This window comes from Leptonychotes weddellii, chromosome 11 (assembly GCF_054177405.1).
Source record: "Leptonychotes weddellii isolate Sample4059 chromosome 11, ASM5417740v2, whole genome shotgun sequence".
NCBI classification, from domain to species: domain Eukaryota; kingdom Metazoa; phylum Chordata; class Mammalia; order Carnivora; family Phocidae; genus Leptonychotes; species Leptonychotes weddellii.
In genome coordinates this window covers 94,792,181-94,809,519 of record NC_138379.1, presented here as the reverse complement: position 1 = coordinate 94,809,519, position 17,339 = coordinate 94,792,181, and the positions used below count along the sequence as shown (strand labels likewise).

The 17,339-nt window shown below is 38.1% G+C and overlaps 1 protein-coding gene and 1 long non-coding RNA gene across 8 annotated transcripts in view; one reads left to right on the top strand and one right to left on the bottom strand.

The window, feature by feature from the left end:
* Positions 1-17,339, bottom strand: part of LOC145716353 (uncharacterized) — a 438,007-nt gene that overhangs the window by 124,460 nt on the left and 296,208 nt on the right. The gene's annotated exons all lie outside the window — the stretch shown is intronic.
* The window catches only part of CEP126 (centrosomal protein 126), an 89,471-nt gene that overhangs the window by 62,018 nt on the left and 10,114 nt on the right, over positions 1-17,339 (top strand). For all 7 annotated transcript variants that reach the window (XR_014138980.1, XR_014138981.1, XM_081799602.1 and 4 more), the window contains 3 exons: positions 12,206-12,318; positions 14,969-15,044; positions 16,635-16,844. Coding sequence is in view for 5 of the 7 variants with exons in the window: in XM_081799602.1 (XP_081655728.1) it covers positions 12,206-12,318; positions 14,969-15,044; positions 16,635-16,844 (399 nt within the window). In the remaining 2 variants the exon portion in view is untranslated. The remainder of the gene's footprint in view (positions 1-12,205; positions 12,319-14,968; positions 15,045-16,634; positions 16,845-17,339) is intronic.

Sequence of the window (17,339 nt, the reverse complement as noted above, 5' to 3'; positions counted from 1 at the left end):
ACTAAAAACTTTCAGTACTTGGCTACAAAAATCTAGATGGTTTTTGTTTTCTTTTTTTTTTTCATTTTTCATCACAAGTGTCCTTCGTCCTCATCAACTGTTTCACCCCCGTCCCCCCGCACCTCCCCTCTGGGGACCCTTAGTGTATTCTTTATAGTTAAGAGTCTGTTTCTTGGCAAAAACCTAGATTTTTTAAAAATTATTTTTCTCACTAAAGATTTTATTTCCTTTTAATCTAGGCATTTTACAGTGTAACTTTAGTTTTCACACTACTTCCAAAAAAAAAAAAGAAAGTATCATATAGATTGAGTAAAAACCATTGTATGTATATATATATATACACCACATCCACCGGTTTGCTCTCTATAGTTGAAGAGTCTGTTTTTTGGTTTGGTTTGTCACTTTTTTCTTCAGTTGTTCTGTTTCTTAAATTCCACTTTCAGGTGAGATCATATGGTATTTGTCTTTCTCTGACTGACTTACTTTGTTTAGCATTAAACCCTCCAGATCCACTCCTGTGGTTGCAAATGGCAAGATTTCATTCTTTTAGTGGCTGAATAATATTCCAGTGTATGTGTGTGTATCACGTCTTCTTTATCCCTTCATCTATCAGTGGACACTTAGGCTGCTTCCATAATTTATTAGATCGTATGGTAGTTCTATTTTTAACTTTTTGAGGAACCTCCATACTGTTTTCCAGAGTGGCTGCACCAGCTTGCGTTCCCACCAACAGTGTAGGAGGGTTCCCCTTTCTCTGCATCCTCTCCAACACCTGTTGTTTCCTGTGTTGTTGATACTAGTCATTCTGACTGGTGTGAGGTAATATCTCATTGTGGTTTTGATCTGCATTTCCCTGATGATAGTGATGTTGAGCATCTTTTCATGTGTCTGTTGACCATCTGTAGGCCTTCTTTGGAGAAATGTCTCTTCATGTCTTCTGCCCACTTTTTAATTGGATTGTTTGTTTTTTGGGTGTTGAGTTGTATCAGTTCTTTATATATTTTGGGTACTAGCCCTTTATTGGAAATGTCATTTGCAGATATCTTCTCCCATTCAGTGGTTGTGTTTTCATTTTATTGATTGTTTCCTGTGCTGAGCAGAAGCTTTTTATTTTGATGTAGTCTCAATAGTTTATTTTTGCTTTTGTTTCCCTCACCTCGGGAGATATATCTAGAAAAATGTTGCTACAGCCAATATCAGAGAAATTAGTGCCTGTGCTCTCTTCTAGGATTTTTATGGTTTCAGTTCTCTCATTTAGGTCCTTAATCCATTTTGAGTTTATTTTTGTGTACAGTGTAAGAAGCTGATCCACTTTCATTGTTTTGCATGTTGCTGTCAAGTTTTCCCGGCACGATTTGTTGATGAGACTTTTTCCCATTGCGTATTCTTGTCTACTTTGTCGAAGATTAATTGACCACATAATTGTGGGTTTACTTCTGGGTTTTCTATTCTGTTCCATTAATCTATGTATCTGTTTGTGTGCCAGGACCATGCTGTTTTGGTTGCTATGACTTTCTAGTATATCTTGAAATCTGGGATTGTGATACCTCCAGCTTTATTTTTCTTTTTCAAGATTGCTTTGGCTATTTGGGGTCTTTTGTGGTTCCCTACACCTTTTGGGATTGTTCTGGGTCTGTGAAAAATGCTGTTGACATTTTGATAGCAACTGCATTACATCTGTATGATGCTTTGGATAGTATGGACATTTTAATAATATTTGTTCTTCCAACCAATGAACATGGAATATCTTTCCATTCATTTGTGTTGTCTTCAATTTCTTCCATCAGTGTTTTATAGTTTTCAGAGTACAGGTCTTTCACCTCCTTGATTAAGTTTATTCCTAGGTATTTTATTCTTTTTGGTGCAGTTGTAAATGTGATTGTTTTCTTCAGCTCTCTTTCTGCTACTTCATTAATAGTATACAGAAATACAACACATTTCTGTCTATTGATTTTGTATCCTGCAACCTTATTGAATTCATTTATCAGTTCTAGTAGTTTTCTGGTGGAGTCTTTAGAGTTTTCTATATATAGTATTGTGTCATCTGCAAATACTGGAAATTTTACTTCTTCCTTAATGATTTGGATGCCTTTTATTTCTTTTTGTTGTCTAATTGCTGCAGCTAGGACTTCCAGTGCTGTGTTGAATAAAAGTGGTGAAAGCGGACACCTTTGTCTTATTCTTGATCTTAGGGGAAAAATCTCTGTTTTTCACCATTGAGTATGATGTTAGCTGTGGGTTTTTCATTTATGGCCTTTATTATGTTGAGGTACAATCACTCTAAACCTACTTTGTCGAGGGTTTTTATCTTGAATGGATGTTGTACTTTGTCAAATGTACTTTTTCTGCATCTATTGAAATGATCATATGGGTCTTATCCTTTATTTTATTAACGTGGTATATCACAGTGATTGATTTGCAAATATTGAACCACCTTGCATCCTAGGAATAAATCCCACTTGATCTCAGTTAATGATTTTTTTAATGTATTATTGGATTCAGTTTGCTAATATTTTGTTGACGATTTTTGCATCTATGTTCATCAGAGATATTGGCCTGTAGTTCTCTTTTTTTGTAGTGTCTGTATCTGATATCTTTTGGTATCAGGGTAATGCTGGCTTCATAGAATGAATTTGGAAGTTTACCTTCCTCTTCTGTTTTTTGGAATAGTTTGAGAATAGGTATTAACTCTTCTTTAAATGTTTGGAAGAATTCACCTGTGAAGCCATCAGGTCCTGGAATTTTGTTTGTTGGGAGTTTTCTGATTACTGATTCAATTTTATTGCTAATAATTGGTCTGTTCAAACTTTCTATTTCTTCCTGCTTCAGTTTTGGTAATTTATATGTTTCTAGTAATTTACCCATGTTTTCTAGGTTGTCCAATTTATTGACATATAATTTTTCATAATATGCTCCTACAACCCTTGGTATTTCTGTGGTGTCAGTTGTTATTTTTCCTCTTTCATTTCTGATTTTGTTTATTTGAATCTTCCCTCTTTTTCTTTTTTTATGAATCTGGCTAGAGATTTATCAATTTTATTGTTTGTTTTGTTTTTGTTTTTTTCAAAGAACCAACTCCTGGTGTCATTGATCTGTCCTATTGTTTACGTATCATTTATTTCTGCTCTAATCTTTATTATTTCCTTCCTTCTGCTGTTTTGGGGTTTTGTTTGTTGTTCTTTTTCTAGCTCCTTTAGGTGTAAAGTTAGGTTGTTTATTTGAGATTTTTCTTGCTTCTTGAGGTAGGCCTGTATTGCTATAAACTTCCCTCTTAGAACCATTTTTGTGGCATCCCAAAGATTTTGGACCATTGTGTTTTTATTTGTCCCCATGTAATTTTTGATATCCTCTTTGATTTCTTGGTTCACCCATTCATTTCTTAGTAGCATGTTATTTACTCTCCATGTATTTGTGTTCATTCCAGGTTTTCTCTTGATTGATTTCTAGTTTCATAGGGTTGTGGTCAGAAAAGTTGTATAGTATGACTTCTGTCTTTTTTAATTTGTTGAGACTTGTTTTGTGGCCTAATATGTTATGTATTCTGGAGAATGTTCCACGTGCACTTGAAAAGAATGTGTATCCTGCTGTTTTAGGATGGAATGTTCTGAATGTATCTGTTAGATACATTCTGGTCCAGTGTGTCATTCAAAGCCTTTGTTTTCTTGTTGATTTTCTGTTTGGATGATGTATCCATTGATGTAAGGGGGGAGAGGGTTAAAGTCCCCTACTATTATTGTATTACTATCAAGTAGTTCCTTTTAGTTTATTATTAACTGTTTTATGTATTCGGATGCTCCCATGTTGGATGCATAAATATTCATAATTGTTGTATCTTCTTGTTGGATTGAATTCCTTCATGATTACATACTGTCCTTCTTTGTCTCTTATTACAATCTTTGTTTTAAAGTTTATTTTGTTAAAATAAATAAATAATAAAGTCTAGGTTGTCCTACACACACATACATACATACATACATACATACATACATACCTTGGCTTTCTTTTCACTTCCATTAATACAATAAATGTTTTTCTGTCCCTTCACATTCAATCTGCAGATGTCTTTCTTTAGGTCTGATTGAGTCTCTTGTAGGCAGCATATAGATGGGTCTTGTTTTTTTATCCACCCTGTCACCCTGTGTGTTTTGATTGGAGTATTTAGTCCATTTACATTCATAGTAATTATTGACAGGTATGTAGCTGTTGGTATTTTGTTACTTGTTTTATGGTTGTTTTTGTAGTTATTCTCTGTTCCTTTCTTCTCTTGCTGTCTTCCCTCATGGTTTGTTGGCTTTTTTTAGCGATATACTTGAATTTCTTTCTCTAAAGTTTTTTTGCATATCTACTCCTGGTTTATGATTTAATGGTAACCATTAGGTTTGTATCTGACAAATTCTGCATATAGCAATCTATCTTAAGTTGATGGTCCTTAAATTTGAACCCATTTTTTTTTTCCTCTGCCCTCTACATTTTAGGTATATGGTATCATACTTTACATCCTTTTAGTTTGTGGATCCTGTGACTGATTTTTATAGATATACTTATTTTTACTGCTTTTGTGGTTCCTGTTTTTCTTACTCCTACAGTGGAAAGAAAATGCCTATAATATTCTGGAGTCCCCTTTAATATTTCTTGTAGGGCTAATTTAGTGGTGAAGAATTACTTTAACTTTTGTTTGTTTGGGAAACTCTTTATCTCTTCTTTTATTCTGAATGATAGCCTTGCTGGATAGAGTATTCTTGGCTGTTTTTCTTTTTCTTTTTTTTTTTTTAAAGATTTTATTTATTTATTCATGAGAGACAGAGAGAGGTAGAGGCAGAGGGAGAAGCAGTCTCCCCACGGAGCAGGGAGCCGGATGCGGGACTCGATCAGGACCTGAGCTGAAGGCAGACGCTTAACCGACTGAGCCACCCAGGCGTCCCTGGCTGTTTTTCTTTCAGCACTGTGAATATCATGCCACTCCCATCTGTCCTGCCAAGTTTCTGCTGAAAAATCAGCTGATAGCTTTATGGGATTTCCCTTGTATGTAACTGTCTTCTTTTCTCTTGCTGCTTTTAAAATTCTCTATCGCTACTTTTGCCATATGTGTCTTGGTGTGGGCCTCCTTGGGTTGATTTTTTGGAGGTATCTCTGTGCCTTCTGGATCTGGATTTCTGTTTCCTTCCCTAGATTCAGGAAGTTTTCAGTTATTAATTCTTCAAGTAAATTTTCTGCCCCCTTTTCTCTCTCTTCCCCTTACACTTGGTGGTGTCACTGAGTTTCCTAAGTCTGTTTTCATTTTTTCTCTCTCTCTCCTATTCAGCTTGATTGCTCTACATTACTCTGTCCTCCAGATCACTGATTTGTTCTTCTGCTTCCTCTGTTATTTCTTCCATTCAGTGTATTTTTAATTTCATTTTTTGAGTTCTTCATCTCTGATTGGCTCTTTTTTAGATTGTTTATATTGCCACTGCTTCCTTGTTGATTTTCTGTTTGGATGATGTATACAATTGATGTAGGGGGGGTGTGGGACGCAGTGGGACTGGGGACGTGGTGGGACCGGTGTGTGTGGTTATCTTTCCCTCTCCCTAGGGCAGGAGTCACTTTAGAGGGCTGCTGGCCCCTGTCAGCGCTGCCTGCACACTGACAGCCTGTGGCACATCTTCAGAAGGGCTCCAGCCAAGAGCCTATTGGAGGGGGCAGGGCTGCAGGGTAACAGCAGGGTGGGGTAGGCAGTGTCAGCAAGGTTTGCACCAGTCCTCTGCGGAAGGAGGCCTGCAGCTGCCAGGACAGAGGCAGACGAGGTTGAAGGGGCCAGATCCACAGAAGCGCACAGGGCAGGACATGGGGTGTTAGGAGGGTCTGCAGATTGTGCTGTGGGAGGAGACCTGGAGCCAAGGCCTGGCTGGAGAGGGTGGGTCCACAGTGGGGCAGGGTGCTATGTTAGCAAGTTAGGTAGTGGGTGTTGGCCCCTGTGCTGGCTCCTGCAGGTGGCCTTATGTTTATGCTGTGGGGCAGGGGAGGGAAATGGCACCTGCCATCTACTTTGTTCCAGGAGGAGTCTCCCAATGATTCCAGCCCCTTAGCATATGCTCTGAAATTAGTAAACAAATCTCTCTCCTATGTACCCTAAGTGTTTTTCAAATTGCTACCTGTGCTGTATCTCTGTGGGGCTATTCGTAGGCCTGTCTTTTTAAGGGTGGGGACTCAAGTTTCCCCTCACCTTCCCGGCTCTCCGAGCCCACTGATTTTTAAAGTTCCAGGTGGTAAGGCCCACTAATTGTAAGTACTCACAAAATTTGGCTCCTCTGGTCTTCAAAGCCAAATGTTCTGGTGAGTCATCTTCACCATGTGGGCTCCCTGGTGGGAGGGTCTGTTTCTCTCCCCCTCTGAGCCCATGAGTCCCTCCCTCCCAGGGACAGTCTCCCGGGTCCATCTAGTTCCCGACCACATCTTCACCCTTCCTGCCCTCTTCAATGTGGCCTGCTCTCTACATTTAGCTGTGGAGAGTCTTCTCTGCCAGGCTCCTGGTCGTTTACTGGGTTATTTACACTGATGAGGGTGTTATCTAGTTGTATCCATGGAACAGGCAAGGTGAGCCTAGGATCCTCCTACTCCACCATCTTCCCCAGAAGTGTCAGAAACTATGTATTAATTTACCTAAATTTTTAGAACTGAGTAGCCACAGATTTTTCAGTGATACCATTTTTTAAAAGTACATTGATCTATATAATTTGTAGAAGGTGTAGAGTAGCAAAGAAAGTCATTAATAAAATAGAGGATGGAATTAAGATTCAAGTCATCTTTATCAACTGAAATGATAAACCAAAAGTAATAAAGTTCAGTTTAGCAAAGATAACTAACTGCAGAGTCATGTATTTGCATTCAACTTACTTTTTAAAGTTTTTTCATTGTGAAACATGTCTTAGAAAATAAATGTGTGTAAAATATAGGAACAAATTAAGGGCTAATAATAACAGAAGAACTCTGTACCCACTGCCCAGTTCAGAAGTAGAAACTCACTGGTATTGCTGAGGTCTCACATGCCCTCCCCAGCCGGGTCCCTCCCTCCCTCACAGAAGCAACCACCACGTAGGGTGGTGTTCATCCTTCCATGCTTTTGGTATAATTTTACCACATGTAAATTTATCTCAGTATAGTTAATTTTGCCAAGTTCTGTAATTTATATAAATGAAGCCATTTCATCTGTGTTCTTCTATGATTTGCTTTTTTCAATCAATTTTATGTTTTAGATTCTTTGTCATTAATTTAGCTGTACTTCATTCATGTTCATTACTGTATTACATTTCATTAAATGAACATACAAAGATTTTTCATTCTTCTGTCATTGGACATTCGGGCTGCCTCCAGTTTCTTGCTTTAAGGTGTAATGCTTCTTGTGGATGAGAAATAATATCTACTGACAACAACTTGCATCACCCTGATTACTGATGAATTGAGCGCTCTCATGTGTTTATGAACTGTTTGTGTTCCCTCTTCTGAGAAATATCTGCTCTTGGGTTCTTTTTCCCTAATTGACAGGAGTTGTTTATATATTCTAGGGTCCTGTGTCCTTATATGTGTTGCATTTATTTTCTGCCAGTTTGTGATTTGTAGTTTCATTCTTTGTGACGAATAAATGTTCATTTAAATGTGGTCTTTTCCTTTGCAGCTTGCTTGTATGTGTTTGGTTTGCTAGAGGTTTGGGTTTTTTTTCAGTTCCAAGAAAAAAGGTATCTGTCTTGACACTGTTCCTTAAAAAAAAGAGAAAAAATCCACACAAAACTAAACCTCCCAAAAAAGAGTTTGTTGTAGCTGTTAAAAATTTAATATAATTTTAGGCAATAATAAACAGATCTTTGGAACTACTGCTGTAGTCTACATCATTTCCTATATTGTCTATATATTTCAACGGCTATTTAAACAAACTGGGGTGACACAGAGATCTGGAACCAGGGGTTGGGTCTGAAGACCAATAAAGGAGCACAAGCCTAAGAGACATGATAGCTGTGTACAAATCTTTGAAGGTTTACTATATGAAAGAAAGAGAAAACAGAACTAAATGAGGGGTAAAAATTGCAAGGATGTTTTCTGCTTAGTGTAAGGAAGGGTCTGAGCTAAAACCACCAACAGTGCAGGAGGTAGCAGCTCCCCATGGCTAAGCCATTCGAGCAGAGGTTGAATGTCTGTGGGTGAGGAAGGTGGATCTCTGACTGAAAGGTTGACCTGTTAACTTCCAAGCGCTCTTCCAAAGCTATCGTTCTCTGAACATCTCCAGAATTTGTTCTGATGTTTATAATTAAGAATACTATACATTTTAAATATGTAATAATTAATAATTAGTAGCTTTATTTTGAATTTTGATAGAAAAGCTATCATGTGTAGAATTTTCATATGAGAAATTTGGCCAAGGATGCCAGTGCAAACTATATATATATAATATATGTATTGCAAATACACCAAGGTTCTGAGCTATTATATTAATTATTAGATAGTATTTAACTGTATGTATGTGAATGGAACAACACACAGTTTTAAGCATATACTATATCTGTTCCTGGGATCAGCAATTTACAGTCCACAAGACTGAACATCTACACAAAAAACAATAAAGCTCAAAAACAAATAATTATGCTACAAATCAAGAAAGTACGAAAGTGTTGGCAGATCTTGACTGCAAAAGATTTACAAACAGGCTAAAGGAATGGAAAAATTCTTGACACAGCAGTCATGTGGCCAGAAAATTTTCACTTAAGGTATTTTTAAAGCTCTTCAAAATGGAAAGATAGGGACTTTCCAAGATCTTCTAAGCATAGAAAACAGTATAGAAACTCTTTTGATGCCCAGATGATCTCGCTAGAAACTATAACATTTAGCATATGTAGCCTAGCATATTTAGCATTTAGCTTACCCATATGGGTGGGAATAAAAATAATACAGAGCTTTTTAAACTATAGATTGTGCCTCATTAGTGGATTATGAAATCGACTTCATGAGTGGTGATGAGAATTTTTTAAATAAAATATAATTTTAGAATCAGAATGTTCTAAGATAGAAACTACCAGAGGGCATCATATATTGTAAAGGTAAGTGTGTTTCCCAGGATTGTACATGCATCCTGGATCACAGTGCAAAATATATTTCTTTCTGTGAGATGGTCAAATCAGAGTGAAAGTTACTAGCATGGAGGATAAGAGCTAGAATTTCAGATTTTAGAGATTAACTGCTTGGACGCAAATTCCAGCTTTGCCCTTTACTGACTCTGTTACCTCAGGCAAGTTACTTTTCCTTTCCTGTGCCTATCTTCTTTATCTGTAAAAATAGTGATGGTAACAGTGCCGACAGACAGCCCTTAGAACAATGTCTGGGCACTTATAAATGGTGAACTAATATCAGCTAGAATTATAGTATCATTTCTTACTCTCAAAGCTCAGGTGTTCAGTTACTGGCCAGCTCTCCAGAAGGTTGAAAGCTTTGGGGTCTCTGTTGTTATTTAGGTATAGATGGATAGTTTTATATGTATACTTACAGTGTATGCATTTAACTATGTATGAATAGTTGGATATAGAACATTAGTAAAAATTTTGAGCATATACATATAAACATGCCATACAAATGTATTACTGTACTAATAAATACATAACCTTAATCAGAAATAGAAATATTTAAAGAAGGAGATTAAAATGAAGTACAAGCTTTTAAAAGAATGTCAGAATTTTGTATTTTATAAATAATACATTTTAAAATTTTTAAAATAATTTTATGTATTCTATAGAATACTTCTCTCATGCATTACTAATAATGCTCTGAATGTTTAGTTTCAAATGTCTTATCAATTATGACTTCATTTCATATACCATTATTAGCTAATATCTCAAAGTACAATATGCATTCAGGTTGAGGTTTATTTTTATTATTTGTCTGATAATTTTTCCAATTTGTGATTCTAAATGTGATTTGTGATTTGTTTTAAATATAATTATACTGTCATTGTCATTATGTGGCCAAGAGTTTATAAGGAGAATAAGAGATGTATCAGCTCTTTTTCTTATTCACCTGTCCTTGTGTTATTAGTTTTATCTTTGATCTATGGTTTTGCAATTTTTTTGCAGAAAAATACTTGTTTTTATTGTGGGATAATTGACATTATATTGTGTAAGTTTAAGGTGTACTATGTATTGATCTGATAGATTTATATATCGCAATATGATTACTACCATAGCTAGCTAACACCTCCATCAATCACATAATTGTCATTTCTCTGTTGTGGGGAGAACATTTAATATCTAATCTCTTAGCAATTTTGAAGTATATGATACAGTGTTGTTGACTATAAGCATGATGCTGTGCATCAAAACTCCAGAACTTACTCATCTTCTAACTGCAAGTTTGTACTTTGACTGACATCTCAATTCCCACACTCCCTAGCCTCTATAACCACTATTCAACAGTTTCTACTAGTTCAGCTTTTTAAATTTTTTTTTAAGTAGGCACCATTCTCAACATGGGGCTTGAACTAACGACCCTGAGATTAAGAGTTGCATGCTCTACCAACTGAGCCAGTCAGGTGCCCCTAGTTCAGCTTTTTTAGATTCCACATATAAGTGATACCATACAATATTTGTCTTTATGTGACTTAATTCACTTAACATAATACCTTCAAGGTCCCATCCATGTTGTCACAATGGCAGGACTTCCTTCTTTCTCATAGCTAAATAATAATACGTTTATATAAACCATGTCTTCTTTATTCATTCATCCATTGACGGACACTTAGATTGTTTCTATATCTTGGCTATCGTTAATAACAAACAGCAGGAAAATACTTACTTCACAAACTCCCATGTTTGACAGATGATTGAATAATCAATCTAACTTCATAGGGATATAGCATTGCTATTAAAACAAGTTAAATCATAAAATATTAGCAGTAGAAGAAACTTCTACATCATCTAGTCTAGGGGTCTGCAAACTAGTCTATAAGCCAAATCAACTCTCCACCTATTTTTATTTTTTTTAAAGATTTTATTTATTTATTTGACAGAGAGAGACACAGCAAGAGAGGGAACACAAGCAGGGGGAGTGGGAGAGGGAGAAGCAGGCTTCCCGCGGAGCAGGGAGCCCGATGCGGGGCTCGATCCCAGGACCCTGAGATTGTGACCTGAGCTAAAGACAGACACTTAACAACTGAGCCACCCAGCTGCCCCTCCACCTATTTTTATAAATTAAGTTTTATTGGCACAAAGCCACACTCAATCATTTACATATTGTCTGTGGCTGTTCGCACTTCTTTTTTTTTTAAGTTTTTATTCAAATTCCAGTTGGTTAACAGACAGTGTGATATTAGTTTCAGGTGTACAATACATTGATTCAACACTTGCAGACAACACCCAGTGCTCATCACAACCAGCGCCTCCTTCAACCCCATCACCCGTCTAGTCCATCCCCCCCTCCACGTCCCCTCTGGTCACCTTCAGTGTGTTCTCTGTAGTTCAGAGTCTGTTTCTTGGTTTGCTTCTGTCTAAGAATATGTTTTTGATTAGTCATATAAAAAGCATAGAAAAAAGGGTAAGAAATATGCACATGCCCACTACTCACCTAAAATAATAAAACACTGCCCATACAAGGGAGGCGCGACAAAAGTCTTTTTTAGACTCTTCCATTTTGTGAGGACTCATTCGGATGCTGTGAGACAGCCGTACATCCACTGAGCAGGCACAGGTGACATTTAGTTAGACGACAGGAGGCAAGAGAGCCTGGCGACTGATAGCAGTGCCCATCTCTCCCGGAGCACCATAGTGTTCTCCCAGAGAAGGGTGTTTACCGTGGGCAGTCTACGACCGTTGACCTTGCAAACGGACCAGGTGCCAGGGTCAACCACACAGTAACATGGTGATGTTTAGTTTCTCCTGTGCAGATACTAAGCAGAAAGTGGAATTGTAGTCTGTTCTTCCCACACAGCGTGATGTGTTTGACTATCCTCCTGGCATTCCGGCAGCACACTTGGGAGACCACTGGTCGAAACTACAGACGCCTCAGAAGCAGAATTTTGTTTAATTCATTACTTTAACCGTGCCGTGCATGGTACATGTAACAGAACTTCAGTAAGAGTTTCCTGACTGAACGGAAGAAACGTAGGGTTTTCTGCAATGTTTGAAGGTAACTCGTAAGTTTGTGCGTATGACGTACGCATGTTAATTTTGACGTTTTGTTGGCATTGTTTAAGGCTCTACTGTTGTAAGAAGAAAGCGAATTGTTGAAAATAAGCAGAGAAGCCTTTTAGAACAGAAAAGACAAAACTCTGGATCTGCAGGAAAGAAGTGCAACGAGCAAATGAACGTAAGTCTGGTGTTAGTAACAATGTCTATTCAGTAGTGAAAAATTGCTTGGAAAACAGAATGTTCTCAAAGGAGTGTGCTTTTGCTGTGAAGTGTGGACCACAACATAAATATAAATATGCCAAGGTCATTAAGCAGCAGCACAGGAATCTCTACCCTAGGAACTTACTGTACTAGACGTGTTTGCTATATTCTCTTTGCCCGTATGATCAATTACTAATGAAGATATTCAACCAACCTTAACAAATCACCATTATTCTTTTCTTTATTATTTATACATGTTATTTGCAACAAAGTTTCTAAGTATACATAAAAAAAGAAAAACAGGGCGCCTGGGTGGCTCAGTTGGTTAAGCGACTGCCTTCGGCTCAGGTCATGATCCTGGAGTCCCGGAATCGAGTCCCGCATCGGGCTCCCTGCTCGGCGGGGAGTCTGCTTCTCCCTCTGACCCTCTTCCCTCTCATGCTCTCTGTCTCTCATTCTCTCTCTCGCAAATAAATAAAAAAATCTTAAAAAAAAAAAAAACAACAGAAAAGTAAATGAGAGCCCTGGATAGAGGAAGTAAGTGTGTTAATCATGAAGACTAGTCAAGTTCTTGTGCTTAAATATCCTCTGTGGATCTGAGCTTCCTGGAAGATACGGCAAAAGGAAAATAGGATGGGGTGTATGGTTCTCAGGGGTCACTGATAATGATGGTGTTTGAGGTGCAGTAGAGGAAGAGACTGCCCCCCTGAGGCCCCTCTGTGGGCGCCCGGAGCTCAGAATGGATGGACACCTCTTCATAGTCAACAGCAGACGAATCAGGAGTTTCATGTGGCTGTTTGAGATAGAGATCTTCAGTAAAAGTCAGAAGCTTAATAAAAGTCATTTTAAAATTAGTGGAGGTAATCCCGTGAGAGCTAAGTAAACATGACCTAAATATGACATTTTCTGGACATCTAACCTCATCCAAGGATTGAATTTAAAATATTAAATCAGGAGCGCCTGGGGGGAGCATCTGCCTTCGGCTCGGGTCGTGATCCCAGGGTCCTGGGATTGAGGCCTGCATCTCGCTCTCCTGCTCCCCCTCTTTGCCCTCTGTCTCTCTCTCTCTCTGTCAAGTAAATAAAATCCAAATAAATAGATACCTATTAAAACATCTAGAGGGATGAGTAAATAGCGTTTCACTTGGAATTTCTACTCTAAGTAGCACTTCCGATTTTTGATAGCAGTGAAATAGAGTGCCTTATGAAGAATTTATATCCGACTTATGAGTTGAGCATTCTATTATTTGTATACTGTAGGAAGTATTGTTTTATATAGATAAGATTTTTACTGTGGAGGAAAATCAACCATGATATATTCTTAACAGCAAGACCAACGTCATTTAGTTCTGTACGATGTAAATAAAGCTGCCCCGTGACCATGCTATTCTTAATGCTTAATAGCCCAGCACTCACTTACAGACTCACCTTCCTGAAGGTACAGTAATGCCTAGGAAGGCCTTCCTCTCAAGCCCCATGTTGTTCACATCAAGCATCTCAGAATCTGTCAAGTGAACAAGGGTTTATTTGTATAAATGATTTTAAATGCTGAAGCAATATATAGTTGTTATAACAACAACAACAAGAATGAACTAAACTTGAAGTGCCCCTGAGGAGTGCGCTCTCTAAATTCATCTTTATCTTTCGGGGTCTTCCTCTGTCCGGGTGTGCCCCTTTGCACACTGTCTCCCTGGTTTTGAGCCCATGTGTGTTTTTCTTTCCAGAAGCCCCATGTCCACCTTCCACTCACACACCTGCTTAAACATCTTCCACGGTCTCGTTACCTTTAGAGTAGGTCAGTGTTCCCGAATCAAAACTCAAGATTTGAAGTTTAAGGTTTTCAGCCCTCTTGTTTTGTTTTGATTTGGGGGTTTTTGTTTTGTTTTGTATTTTAACTAAAGAGCCTCCGCCGCGGGGCAGTCACTAGAGCGATGGCCCCTGTCACCTTGTTTTGGGAAATGTGTTTTGTCGTTCTTGCACGTGGAGAGAATCAGAGAGAGCCATGAAAGGTGGGAGGAGCAGGGTCCCACTTTGTGCCAGGACGGCGTCTCCCCCGGGACCCCATCTCCAGCGGAGGCCGGGCGAGGCCATGGGCAAGGGCGGCGGGGCTCTCGCTCACGCCTGCGCCAGCGACTCTCGGGGTCCGGCCGAGCGCAGGCCAGGGGCAGGGCAGTCAGGGGCAGCGGGGCCACCGGCCGCGTCCAGCCGGCCCGCAGAGCGCGGAGGTGCCCGCGGCCGAGGCGGCGAGCTGCCCGCTCACGGCTCTGCGCAAGTGTCGTCCTCGGCACTAGTCCTCGTGGGAGGCTCGGCCCCTACGGTGAGAAACCAACTCGGTCATAAACCTTAGGGTAGATTGTTGCCCCTTACTTCCCTCCTCCAAGACCCAAGGTAACACTGCAACCTGAAAATTTTCCAAAATTGACATGAAACATGTTTTAAAATTTCAGGTACCCTAGAAAGGCCTTATCCCCGTAAGTCTTGATTTCTGCTCCAAGAAAAAGAAAATATCCAGGTTACATGAGCAGTGATAACTGAAACTATATAGAATGCACATGTTTTTTAAATAAATGGATATCGTGAATATTTAAATATGGAAATCTATTCTGAGATAATATTATATTTTTGTAGAATTTTGGGCAAAGTGTCCAGCCAAGTTCAAGTGAGCCAAAACACACTACGAGGGGTACTTCTGATGTTGAAGAAGGTATGTTTCGGTTTAAAATTTTTCTCTGAGCTTTGTTCCCAGTGATTTCATTTTTTGTTACGTGTGTTTTCCCAAGTACATACATACTACGTGACAGGTAAGCCCCCAAGTGGGATCGGAGCCCCTTATCCTGCACATTTAGACTGTTGCCAGGTTTGTTTATTCTAAGTAATAATGTACTGAACATCTTTCTACGTGAAGCTTTTTCCTGACTTTTCAATCATTTCCGTAAGACGAAGATTCCAGGAATCACAATTACACTATTTGATGTGTCATTGGCACCTAATAAATATTTGTTGAACGAAACTCTGTGTATTAAATGAATACTGGATCAGAAGAAATAAGCATTGTTATAGCTCCTTATGCAGATTCCGAAGTATTTCCCTGAGAAATAACGTTTAAAACTTTTCTGAGATGTATGCCAACTTGAGGTAGAATTATTTCTATGATTTGCTTACATGATAGGCAAAGAAATTGTGTTTTATTAGTTTTGAATTGTTTATCTTTTATTAATAATATGCTTAATTATTTTTGTATGTGTCTTTACTTCTGATGAATTGGTCCTTTGTATTGTTTTCCCCAGTGGATATTGGAGTTTTGGTATTTCCTTACTGATTTCTGCAAATTCTTTAAATATCAAGGGTTCTATTCTTCATATTAGTTGCAAATGTTTTTATTACTTTATTATTTGCATTTTCTTCCACTTACATGTTTATACTTAGAATTAATTTTTTCATTCAACAAGTGATTGAGAGCTAATTTCCTGCCTACAACTAGATTTTGGATATACAGTAATGCATAAAACACAAAAGTCTTGCCTTTCAAAAATTTAGTCTGTTAGGGAAGACTGCCCTTTAAATAAACACGTCTTTTAGTCTTTACTTAGTGATTTCTCCATTACTTTTAAAAGCAAAGAACCTTCCCAATACAGAAATACAGGAGTGTTTCTGTCTCCTCTAGATTGCTCTAATGGTTTCATTCCTTAAATTAAATAATTTCCTTTGAATTTGTTTAAATGGATGATGTACAGGAAAACTGCAAGTTGATTCTTTTATAAGCAGTAAACTAATTTATTGAGTCATCTTTCCCTTCCCTCAAGACTTTGATGCTTCTTTGATCAGATGTTAAATTCTTGTGTCTTCATAGGTCTGTTTCTAGGCAGTCAGTTCTGTTTAGCCTGTCACTCATCTTCTAACTTTCCTTTCCTTTTATTTTACTCTTTTATTCATAACTTATCTTAATTGTTATTATAAAGACAATCTACTTCATCTTCTCTTTGAATTACCAATGGATAACAAAAACACAACACAAACATAATCTAAAGGTGATGCGTTTTTCCTTTAGCTCAGGTAACACGCTAGGGGTTTTCATTGCCTCCCTGCCATCATTTTGAATTTCTATTTTTTAATCAGGGATGGGAAAATGCTAGATACAGATAATCCTGATAAATAAAATGCAAAGTAACAGAAGATTTACTGGGTTTCTATTTGTGAAATGAATACGTACAGACGCATGTCAGTTAAGTAGGTATGTGGGAAGATCCCAAAGACAAAAAGGGATCAAAGAATAATTGATGTAAAGTTTCTGTAGTTTCAGATAGTACTTCGCAGTTTTTGATGGCTGAAAGCCTAGTGAAAGCTTCAGTGCCTGAGGATGAAATTCTCACTGTCATGAATAGCAAGCAGCTACAGAAACCAAATCTGGCTTTAAATAAGACCCAGGCATTCGACATCTCTGCACTCTCAGCTGGGGAGCAGAAGATCCTACAGTCCCTCAGTCGTCTCAATGAGAGCTTATACTGTAAGTATGGAAGAACAGCTTTCATAAGAAATTTTATATTTTGTACTTAGACAATTGTAATTTAAATTGTAATTTAATTTAAAAATTGGAAATAAAAATACAAAATGTATCCAGATTATTAGCTACTTAAATCAAATATATAACAGTTAAAAAAATGTATTTGAGCAGGGGTACCTGGGTGGCTCAGTCAGTTAAGTCTTGATTTCAGCTCAGATTGTGACCTCAGGGTCCTGAGACTGAGCCTGCCATCAGGCTCCTCGCTCAGCATGGACTCTGCTTGAGGATTCTCTCTCTCCCTCTCCCCCTCGCCCCACTCACACATACACTCTCTCTCCCTCTCTCTAATATATATATAATATATATATATATTTCCCTGTTAGATACTTTCATGCTTCACATAAAGGATTCTGCTTGAAGGTTGTTGGGTTTGTCTGTTTGTTTGTTCTTTCCTTTTGCCCGGACCCTTGCTGCTATTGTATGGACAGAAGCCCAAAC